Below are 12,022 nucleotides of genomic sequence, written 5' to 3'. Positions count from 1 at the left end.
TTAAGGGCACTTTGAGGGGTTTCTTTATCTTAGCTTATAATTCTTATTAATTTCATTAGCTTAAAACATTATTAGCACCTTGAACTCTATATTCCAATCGTTATTAAGAATAGATAGGGTGGATTCTTGGGAGTCTATATAGTTTAGTTTATAATAATTTTTCTCCCCGGTGTGACTGTTTGACCTTGACTTATTTAGCACTTGAATTACATGTTTTGCACTTATCAGGACTAAATGATGTATGAGGCAGTGCTCATTTAGACTTATGTCTGGTGCTGGTCACCTATGAGTTGCTGCCTAAGCTCAAAATCCCTCATTTACATTCCGAGAGCTCATACTGATGTCCGTTTATTTACAGTATTTGGAATAGGTTGTTATTCTTTCAAGGCCAAACACTCTCCCCGAGCCAACTATACACTGGACATATTGGCAACTGCAGTGTCCTTAGGTTTACATTTTTTGTCCTTAAAAAGGGACCATGCTTGCTCTAGCGTTTTTACAGTGCTTATCCTCTTCTTTTTTTTTTATTTTTGTAATTCTTTATTTTCATTTTATAGTATTGACATAATATTAGTCAAAACAAGAAAAATAATACAACTCAGTACATACATTAAAATGAGACAATAGGTAATAATAAAAATATACAATTGAAATACAAAAACAAAACAAAATTTTTCTTTCTCATACGGCAAAGTCATTAAACCCAAATATGAATTATTACTGGTTTGTATCTTTAGACCTCAATTAAGAGGGGAGAAAGCTTTACAATGGCTGAAATCTTATCAAATAATACAAGAAATTAAAGATGGTAGCAGGAGAGAGCAAAAACCCAAAAAGCTTATGCTTGAGCAGGTTAAGACTGAACTTCTCTCAGGAGTTTTAAGTTTGCTCTTTAGCAGAAATAAATTTTGTCAACTGCTGAGGTTCAAAGAAAATAAATCTATTCCCTTGATAGGTCATTACACATTTACAGGGGAATCTGAGTACAAACGTCGCACCTAATTGCAGAACCCTTGGTCTCAAAATTAGAAATTGTTTTCTTCTCTTTTGGGTTATTCGTGACACGTCTGGATACATTCTCACTATTTTAGTCATAAATGGTACATCTTTAAACTTAAAAAACATTTTAAGCATCCATTCCCTGTCAGCATCTATTGCAAATTGTACAAGTAGCGTAGCAGTTGCCGGTATCTCTTCACCTGACCTCTCAAGGAAATTTGTCAAATCCAAACTATCAGCAGACAAATTCTGCTGGTTTGGTTTTTGAACAGATGTTCTAGTTGGTAAATAATATATTTTAGTGAGAGGCGGATAGGAGGTTTCGGGAACTTTCAAAACTTCTTTCAAATACTTTTTAAATGTATCCTGCGCTGAGATAAGTGGTAATTTTGGAAAATTAATAATCCGAAGATTACTTCTTCTAGTCATATTTTCCAACATTTCTACCTTAAAATTAAGGTTTCCACTATCTCTTACCCAGACTGAAGCCTGGGACTCCACTGTTTTTATTCTAGTTTCATGTCCGTCCACTTTATTTTCAACGCTGGATATCCTATTTTTCATTTCCAAATTTTTAGACACAACAGAGGTATAACGTGTGGTAAGTTGCTGCATTTGGGTTCCCAAAGAGATTTGCAAACTAGATATTGCTTCCCAAATTGTCTCCATATTGAAAACCTTGGGCCTCTGCAATGGTATCAGTTCAGCACCCAGATCCTCTGATGAAAAAGTACCTGGATCTACAGCAGGCGATGAAGTCAGTGTCAGGAAATCCTGAGGCAGTTTCTGTTCCAGCTCCTCCGAATGCACAGATGGTTGATTTGGCTTCACCCCTCCCCCTGCTGGGCCGATTCCCGATCTCAGCAGGTCTGGAGAGTAAACACCCCGGGGCATTTCCTCCACCTTCGCCTGGTCAAACGCCCCCAAACAACTCGGAGGACTTAGTTCTTCCATCGACCGGTCAAACGCCCCCGGGCGACTCGGAGGACTCCGCTCTTCCGGGGTTATGGATGTTGCCTCGAGGGAGAGCTGTAACGCATCAGCCAGCGTGTCTCTCCCAGCCGAGAAAGCCTCTGGCTGCGTTGGCGTCCCTCGCTGAAGAAAGGAGTCCATCGGGCCCGTTGCTGTTGGTAAAGATTCGTCGGGAAAAACCCGAAGTTTGGACTTTCGTTTCACCATTACAAGGTAACAGCAGTCCGGGAACATCCGTGGCGTCTAGCTCCAGCCACCCGCGGCCATCTTCCTTAAGCCACTCCCCCCTGGCTTCCTATCTCCCTATCCTCTTCTTAATCATCTTCCCCATCATGAGTCTCATCCCTTCGTAATTCCCTTTTCGGAAGTTCAGTGCCGTGGCCGTCATTCTAGATCAATGTTTTACCCCTGTGTCCAGGATGAAGTGGATCATATTGTGATCACTGCTTCCTAGCATCCCTTCTACTTCTATACCTTGCACCGGTCCTCATAGTCCATTTAGAATTAAGTCCAGAATTACATTTCCTCTTGTATTTTCCTTGACAAGTTGTTTTCCTACAGCATCCAGGAACTTGGTCTCCATACAGCAGCCGGAGGTACCTAGGTTCCAGTCTATCCCTGGATAATTGAAGTGTGGTTATGATAACTGTGTTGCCTCCTTTGCAGTTACATTTAATCTCATCCGTCATTTCTCCATCAGTTTCTTCGGACTGCCCTGGGGGGTGCCGATTTTCGTTTACGTTCCATTTGTTCCAGGTATTTTGGCCCATAGAGACTCTACCTTATTTTTCATTTCCGGCGTGTTCTCTCCGTTAGACTCAATTCCCTCTTTGATGTATAGGGCAATACCCCCACATTTTTTACCTAGTCTGTCTCTGCAGTATACCTTGTATCATGGTAGCACAGTGTCCCAGATGTTTTCCTCGTTCCACCATGTTTCCATGATGCCGATGTCAAGGTTATCTTTTTGTGCCATAGCTTCCAATTCCATCTTCTTCCTTAGGATCCTTGCATTCGTGTACATATACTTGAGTTTGCAGCCTGTTACTTTCTTGCATTTCCTACCCTCTTGTGTCCCCTTTCGATCCGTCAGAATTTCTGTCTTGCCTATGATCCAGTGAGTCTTCCCCGCAATCTTCCTGCATGGTATCCTCTGGGTATACCGTTTCCCAAACCATTGACTCTTGGTTGACTGTCCGCTTTCCCCTTCTTCCTAGTTTAAAAACTTCTCAATTTCTCTCTTGATGTTGCTTGCAAGTAGCCTCGTTCCGTCTCCGATGAGGTGGAGTCCATCCTTCTTGTATAGCTTGCTCTTCCCCCAGAACGTCGTCCAGTTGTGCACGAAGTGGAATCCTTCTTCCTCACACCAGTGCCTCATCCATGTGTTGACTGCTTGCAGCTCCATCTGTCTCTTCTCGTCGGCCCTGGGTACCGACAAGATCTCAGAGAACGCTACCCTCGGCGTTCTGGTCTTCAGCTTCCCTCCTAGCATCCAAACTGGTCCTTCAGTGCTTTCTTGCTGTAGTTCCTGTTGTTTGTCCCTATGTGGAAATCATTACTCCTGCTGCAGAAAAATGAAGAAACAGTTCCCACAGCACAGTGCTTGCAACTCTGACTCTACAAGCTGAGGAATCACCATGAGAAACACCATGAGATCTAGTACAGCCTTCTTCAGTGGCTCAAACAGCACCCATTTCAAAATTCGCAAGAACAGATTAAGACTCCAGTCAGGAGAAGGCTTCTGTATAGGAGGCTTAAGCTGATTAACTCCTCTAAACTAAACTAAACTAAACTAAACTAAGCCTTAAGTTTATATACCGCATCATCTCCACGGAAGCGGAGCTCGACATGGTTTACAAAGCTTAAAAATACAAGAAGAGAGGGGAGAGAGAGTTTACAAGAGCATATGAAAAGAGGGGAAGTAAGCAGGAGATGTTATATATTAGAGAAAAGCCAGGTTTTCAGTTGTTTCCGGAACAGTTGGAGGGAGCCCAGGTTCCACAGCGGGATAGTGAGATCGTTCCAAAGGCCCGTGATTTTGGAGAGGAGGGATCTTCCCAGTTTGCCTGCGTGGGGGATGCCATGTAGAGAGGGGAAGGATAGTTTATGTCTGTGGGCGGATCTGGTGGTAGCAGGCGTTTGGGCGAGGAAGGATAGAGGGATTAGTGGCGGAAGGATGCCATGAATTATCTTGAAAGCTAGACAGGAGCATTTGAAGTGAATTCTGGAAAGTACAGGGAGCCAGTGAAGATTGGTAAGTAAGGGGGAGACGTGATCAAATTTGCGTTTAGCAAAAATCAATTTGGCCGCAGTATTCTGGATGAGCTGGAGTCTGTGAAGACTTTTTTTTGTTAGGCACAGGTAAATGGCATTACAGTAATCGAGTTTGGATAAGATGATGGATTGTACCAGGACGGTAAAGTGTTTTTGGTGGAAATAGGATCTAACTTTCCTCAGCATGTGGAGGCTGAAAAAACATGATTTTGCCAAGGAGTTCAGGTGATCGTTTAGGGAGAGGGAGGAATCGATAATGATGCCGAGGACCTTGCTTGAGAACTCAAGGCGAAGAGCGGGACCTGTGGGTAGAGTGAAGAGGGTGGGCAGGTGTGCTAACTTTGGGCCGAGCCAGAGTAGTTTTGTCTTTGATTCATTTAATTTCATCTGAACAGAGAGGGACCAGGCATGAAGTCTCATTATGCATGAGGTGATGTTCTCTTGGAGGTTTGTAAGGTTCTGGTCTGTTTCGAGGAGGATAAGGATATCGTCTGCATATGTGTAAATTGTTTCAAGGGGGGATAGTTTGAGAAGCTTCAGGGAGGTCATATACATGTTGAAGAGGATAGGGGATAGGTGAGAGCCCTGTGGGACCCCGCAGGATGGTGTCCACGAAGTGGATTTGGAGCCGTTTGCGTTGACAATGTAGGAACGTGCGCGAAGGAAGTTTGAGAACCACTTTAGGACAAAGGAGTCTATTCCTATCTCGGAAAGTTGGTAGATTAGTATGTCGTGGTGCACGACGTCGAAAGCTGCGGAGAGATCGAACTGTAGGAGAACAGCAAATTTGTTTCGGGCGTGTAGTTGTTGCACCTTTGAGATTAGGGAAACTAGGAGGGACTCGGTGCTGAAGTTGGGCCTAAATCCGAATTGGTAATGTTGGAGGATGGAGAATCTCTCTAGGTAAGAGGAGAACTGGGTAGCGACTATGGTCTCCAGAAGTTTTGTTAAAAGAGGGATGTTGGCTATGGGGCGGTAGTTCGATGGTAAGGAAGGGTCAAGATCGGCTTTTTTCAGAAGAGGGGACAAGGCAATGTGGCCCATTTCTGAGGAGAACAGGCCCGATAGTAAAGCTTTGTTTATAAGGTTTGTAAGGGAAGAGATGGCCTGCGCTGGGATGTTTTCGTAGAGGTAGGATGGGAAAGGATCTAGGATGCACTTGCAGGATTTAAGTTTCAGGCAGAGTTTAGAGATCTGGGGCTCGGATACAGGTTCGAAAGTAGTCCATGATCTGTCAGCAGGGATAGGATCGGAGTCTTTCAGAGGAAGAGAGTTGTAAGAGATAGCTGGGGGGAACGAACTCTTTATGGTAGTGATCTTCTCGTTGAAAAAATTGGCTAAGTCATTTGGAGATGGGAGGGTGGGGGAGGGGGAGGAGTCATTTTTAGAAGTTAGGTTTCGCCAGATGTGGAAGAGTGTACTGTTTTGGTTTTTTGATCTGGAGATTTTATCTCCATAGAAGATCTTCCTAGCTTTTTTTAGTATGGAGTTGTAGGATTTGATGTTTTCTCTCCAGGATTGCCTATCTGAAGGGGATTTCGATTTTTTCCATCTTTGCTCTAGGGCTCGGCATTTCTGTTTTAATTCCCTGTGGTATGGGAGATACCAGGGGTCTTGTGAGAGTAGGAGATGGATTTAGTGGCTAGAGGGGCAAGAGCACGGTACGTGGTTTCCGAAAGAGTCACCCAGTTGTGCCAGAATGCGTCTGGGTCCATGAGAGTGGGAAGAGGAGGGAATTTGTTGAGGAACTGGGACCTCTCAAAAACCAGTCCACATCCAACTGCGAAGCTAAGGAAGAATGGGATATCTGACCTCTATAACATGTTATAACTGCCACTTGACCTGAAGCAAACTGTATGCCAGGCTTTAGCTAAACTCTCCTGCAGAAAAGACAGATTCTGAGGAAGTGACAAATGGAACAGCAAAATAGCACGCTGAATACACCATGAGTCAAACACTCTCCTACTCTAGTGTAAGCTATGAATGTAGAACACTTCTTCTCCTGCAAAAGGTGGTTATAACCTCATCCGAGAAGCCCTTTCTTCTGAGCTTTGACTTCTCAATAGCCAGTCCGTAAGACCAAAGCGGGTGGGATCCTTCATCCTGAATGAACTCTTATCAAGAAAGAGAAGTTTCAACAGTGGTGAAAGAAAGCCAGGAATGTTTAAGAGGAGACCAGAGTAAAGGATGCAAATTATTCCTGTCAACTTCTAAGCAGTCTGTAGATGAGGGAAAACCACACAATGTGAAAATGTCTGTATACAAATGCCAGAAGCCTGAAAAATAAGATGGGAGAATTAAAGTATATACCACTAAGTGACAAGCTATATTTTATAGGCATCTCAAGGATATGGTGGAAATAGAACAATCAGTTTGACACTGTTATCAGGGTACAAATTACAGTATATCACAATGATAAAACAGATTAAAATTTGAGGGAAATTTCTGCTATATATTTAATAGGGAATTAAGTCAAACAGAATAAACATTTTACATGAAACAAATAATAGTGTGTAATCCTTATAGACAGGAATTTCTTGCATGAAGAGAAGGAGTATACTGGTGGGGCTATACTACCATCTGCTGGGACAGAATGAACAGACAGAGGAAGAAATATTTACTGAAATTAGGAAAGCTGGCAAATTGGGTAACAGTATAATAATGGGCAATTTCAACAACTTCTCTTTCAGAAAAATAGATGCTAGTCAAATACAATCATGTCAACACCATCAGACCAAGCACTTATGCACAGCAAATCAAAAAAGGACCTCAGAAAACCGTGCTGCAGATAAATAAAATTTTGTTCTCTGTCAGCCAATAGGTTCTGTTTTCATTCACTGGTCCAGAAAACCTCTTCAATCCTAATCAATCTTTTTTTAAAAAAATATTTCAATACTGAACATTTACTCTTATTCAAAAATTTTAAATCTCAAATAGCCAAATATGAACTTATCTTCATAAATCCAAAGGGGCCCATTTTACCCTCCATTGTGGGCTTCTTTGGGGTTTTAAACTTTAACCAGAGTTGGTGCATATTGCTTTTAGTTTTAAAGCTAATTAGTACCAATAATTGGCATTTTAACAAGAAATTATTGGCATTAATTAGAATAAATTACCAGTTACGTGCATGAATTTAGGTGAAGAATTCACACTTAAATGTTATGCATAAGTGAGTTGGGTCATGGGTGGAACAGGGCATTCCTTTAAGTTACATAAATGCGTAGTTACAGAATAAGGACATCCATGCCTAAATTTAGGCACAATAAACCATTCAAATGTGCAATATCATATCAAACATATTTGTTATATATATAACTCGCAAGATCTTCAGATGTGCTTCTCATGAGCTGTATTCTGTGCTATATAAGATTTGTGCACTATATTTTTATTTTGATCATGTGTTTTTTGTTTATATTTTGCTTTGTGAAACCACTCTATAAACTTATAAATCTAAAAAATATTTTTTCAAAATTATACTTAGCTTTAGTAATTTTGTAAAATGCTGTTGCTCCAACATGTTTTACTTTACTGCTTTTTCAACGAAATCCCCCTAACTTTTTTTGTATTGCCATCCCGACTCTCATTAGAGTGTTTCTTGGTGATATACCAGGGTCATTTCATAAATAACGCACACTATTTTTTTAATTTACATGTTGTTGTTGTTTTTTTTCAAATATTTCTTTACAATCCTTCAATGTAGTTTTTCAATGACGAATGGAGAGTTCCATCTTCCCCACGATCAAAAAAATTTCAATGCTCAAGTGTCAAAACAAATCATGATTTCTGCTTATGATCATGAAGGCATCATCATCACAGACAAAGTTCCATGTGGAAGAAGTGTCACAGAAGTGTATTATCGTGATATTTTTTTTTTTTTAAATCTTTATTCATTTTTAATACTTTCATTAAGTGAATACAAGGAAAAGAATACATTTTACACTTTATACATCACCTAAAGTCTTTACAATATATATATATATAGTGAGATCAACATATTTCCCCCGTAAAAATTATTATATATAAAGTTATTAATAAAGTAAATTCATACGCTTCCAAATATGCAAATATTTAATTGTGCAAACCCCAACCCAATCCTTCCCACCCATCCCCTCTGGATGTGCAATTGATATAACAACAAATTCAAAACTATAATAGATCTACAAATGACATCAGTGGGCCCCATATTAATTAAAAAATTTTTTTTTTTTTAATTATCGTGATTTTTTGCAAAAAATGTGCAGAAAAATCCACAAAACCCGACCTCAGTTACTCTTGGCTGGGCCACTCATTCTTCATGACAACACTCACCCACACATAGGGAATGTCATTGAAAAACTACACAAATACGACTGGGAGGTGTTACCTCATGCTCCCTAACGTCCCGACATGAGACCACCAGACTCTGACCTTTTTCCAAAGTTGAAACAACCTATGTGAGGACATCATTTTGCATCTCTGGAAGAGCTTTCTTCCGCCGGTACACGAGCCATTCGGAAACTGAACTAAAACGGTGTCTTGGATGAAATAATGAAGCTTCCTGACATTGGGACTCAAGTCACTTCAAAGCAGGGAGACTATATTGTAGGACTGTAAAGAAATACTTGAAAACAAAAAAATAAAATGTAAATAAAAAAAATAAGAACATAAGAATTGCCGCTGCTGGCTCATGCGGCAGCCCTCAGGTCAAAGACCAGTGCTCTAAATGAATCCAGCCTCACCTGTGTATGTTCCAGTTTAGCAGGAACTTGTCCAACTTTGTCTTGAAACCCTGGAGGGTGTTTTCCCGTATAACAGACTCCAGAAGAGCGTTATTTATGAAATGACCCTCGTAATTGCACTTTACAATAAATTTAGGCACAGGCATTTGCACGTTTTTGTTGGTGTAAATGGCCATGTCTCAAGTTAGGCGCTATTCACAGGCATAAGAACTATTCTATAAATTGTGCCTAAATTTAAGCGCAGCTTATAGAATAGTGATTTTTGGCACCAATTTTTTAGGCACCATATATAGAATTCACCCCTTAATGTGAAGTTAAAGTAGTAATTCTGACCAGACATGATGGATGCTATGTACATGAGTTATCTAAGCATACCATTTTAGTTTATCCTAAATAGTACCGATGTCTCTTAGTTTTTCCAAAATATTTCCTACAACTCCTTCCCTACCTGATTTTTTGCCTATACTCCATGGTCCTTTCGCTTAGTAACATTTTATTTTAAGTTGTAAAAATCGCATACTATGTACAGTAAATGTGAATAAAACACTCCTATACTTGGGCATTGAAATTACCCTCAAATGTAGCACAGATTAAAACTATGAAACCAAGACTATGGACGACACTCATAACTTTTGCACTAGATACCTTTTCCTCAGTTTCAATCATTAATCTGAAACCTTGCTGCTTACTGAGTTCCGAACCATCATGCAGTCTATCTGCTTGCTGAAGAAGCATAAGAGGCACAGCTTCAGGGCATGGCATTAAAATATCTGTAGGGAGATGTGCTTGCTTCTTTTCATTTTCTGATTCTACTTCTGGGTCAGTGTGAGCTGTCATATATCTGCAATGAAAAGATATGAAGAGAGTGTTTTGTTTCAAAAGAAAAAGTCAGTAACAAAAGTTCATCATCATATGCCATAAAGTCTAGGAAAGTTGCACAAATTTTGATTGATCAGCAACAAAATATGACCAATCCTGTATTAAGTATTAGTTGTGTGATTATTTTTTTTCTTCTGATGAAAACTTAAGAAGGATAACCTAAAAAGTGCTTCATTGATTCTACACTATAACTCAATAAAAAAACAAAAACATCCTTCCAGTTTATTTTCCTCCATGACCAGTGGCGTACCTAGGGTATGTGGCACCCGGGGCCCATCATTTTTTGACACCCCCCATCCACCCTCCATGTAAAAAATATTTTTTGTAATAACCATGAAACGGTATAAATGGTCAGAATAGAAACAGGGAGTGAAAATATTCTTTTATTGAACCTCATATATGTAACCATTATTCCAAACATAACATAACATAAATTATGTCTGAATTGTCATGACATCAGAAGTACGTATGGAGTAGTTGCAGGTGATGCTTGGGACAGTTCTGATTGTGTTAGTTCGGTTTTATTTGTTTTTTGAATAGAAGGGTTTTTATTTCTTTTTTGAAGGTTTTGTAGTCTGTGGTAGAGGTCAATAGGTTGTAGAGTTGGGAGTCGAGTATTCGGAGGTTGTCGAACAGTTTTTTTCTTTTGACGTTTTTGGTTGGAGGGTGTGTGAATGGTGTGCGAGTTCTCCTATGTCTGGTTGAGGAGGATTTAATTATTTAGCTGAAGAAATTAGTTACCCCCCCCCATTCCACACACATTAATTCTCTTCCATTTTTGTTCCCAATATAAAAAACACTGATAAGTTCCCAGAAAAAAAATACATTAAAATAAGAAGTGAAACCAAAGGCCCCTACAGATGAGAACATAACATAAGAATAGCCTAACTGGGTCAGACCAATGGTCCATCATGCCCAGTAACCAATTCTCATGGAAGCCAATCCAGGTCACTAGTACCTGGTCAAAACCCAAAGAGTAGCAACATTCCATGCTACCGATCCAGGGCAAGCAGACACTTCCCCATGTCTTAATAACAGACTATGGACTTTTCCTCCAGGAATTTGTCCAAATCTTTTTTAAAACCAGCTAAGCTATCTGCTTATACCATAACTTCTGGCCACTTCATTTTTAAGCTTAGATCTTTCATTCCAAACAGAGACCTTGCTAGATGTCAAATACAACACAAGGGAACTTCACACGGACTTAGCTGTGCAGGAAATGTGAATCTCCTCATACACCCACCTATAGTGCAAAAATGTGCAAAGGTCTGTTTTTTTTCTTTCGATCACTAGATAGCCTAATGCCACACAAGCAGCACTGTTACAAAAGGTCAATGCTAAGGTTAACAAAGTTTCCTTCCTTGGACCACAAGGAGATACTGACAAACCACTGGAAGAGATCCCAAAACAACTACCTAGGCACAATACCCAAAGACCCACTCAGTGTGTGAACCAATTGAGTGGAGTGGACTAACTGGAGGGTGGAAATGGGCCCGGAGTTTGCTCAGGAGAATTTCCCAGACCACCTCTTCCTCTCAATACATTGGCACACTGCCACCACCACCACCACCACTAGGAACACCTCACTGGGTAGGCCAGCAATGCTTATAAACTTTATAAAACACATTATTATATTTTTTTATAAAGCACATATTTTAACTGAATTCTCTGACATCCTCAGCCTTTCCATTCACAAAAATAGAAGGAAGAAAAGTTCCTATTTCCTGCTGTCTCATGTCCCCGGCCTATACAATATTTTTCTTCTGCAGACCCTTCAAAAGTCTGACCAAATCCTCATTTCACTTGCATTATAAAGTACTGAGGATGCCATCTCTCCCCAATCCCAGGTCCTAAAGTCTGAGACAGTAGTGCAAACTGCCCGATTCAGGAAGAAAAATTTCGATTCAGCCTATTTAATTGGTTTTTCGATTCGATTTTTCTGCCCAGTTGGGTGATTTTTTTCAAAAATCCTGGTGGGTTTTATAGCTTTTTCTCCCCCTTTGGCTTCTCCTAACCACACTGGTGCTGTGGTGTAAATAAAATAAAGAAACAAAAAGGACTTTTCCTCTCTCTGTTAAATCCTAGCTCACGTTTGCAGTCTAACACCAGCTCTGGCAGGATAAACATTTCAAATCTGACATATTGTAATCACAAAACAGAAAATAAAATTAATTTTTCTA

The 12,022-nt window shown here is 40.2% G+C and overlaps 1 protein-coding gene across 8 annotated transcripts in view; it reads right to left on the bottom strand.

Moving 5' to 3' along the window:
- The window catches only part of RMDN2 (regulator of microtubule dynamics 2), a 384,366-nt gene that overhangs the window by 271,972 nt on the left and 100,372 nt on the right, over positions 1–12,022 (bottom strand). For 7 of the 8 annotated variants that reach the window (XM_033936827.1, XM_033936826.1, XM_033936825.1 and 4 more), the window contains exon 3: positions 9,609–9,804. In XM_033936827.1, coding sequence (XP_033792718.1) covers positions 9,609–9,804 — 196 coding nt within the window. The remainder of the gene's footprint in view (positions 1–9,608; positions 9,805–12,022) is intronic. The other variant, XM_033936829.1, reaches the window with a different exon arrangement.

The sequence above is a fragment of the Geotrypetes seraphini genome, chromosome 3 (assembly GCF_902459505.1).
Source record: "Geotrypetes seraphini chromosome 3, aGeoSer1.1, whole genome shotgun sequence".
Taxonomy (NCBI): Eukaryota; Metazoa; Chordata; class Amphibia; order Gymnophiona; family Dermophiidae; genus Geotrypetes; species Geotrypetes seraphini.
Note: the sequence above shows the minus strand (reverse complement) of the source record. Positions and strands in the feature narration are given on the sequence as shown.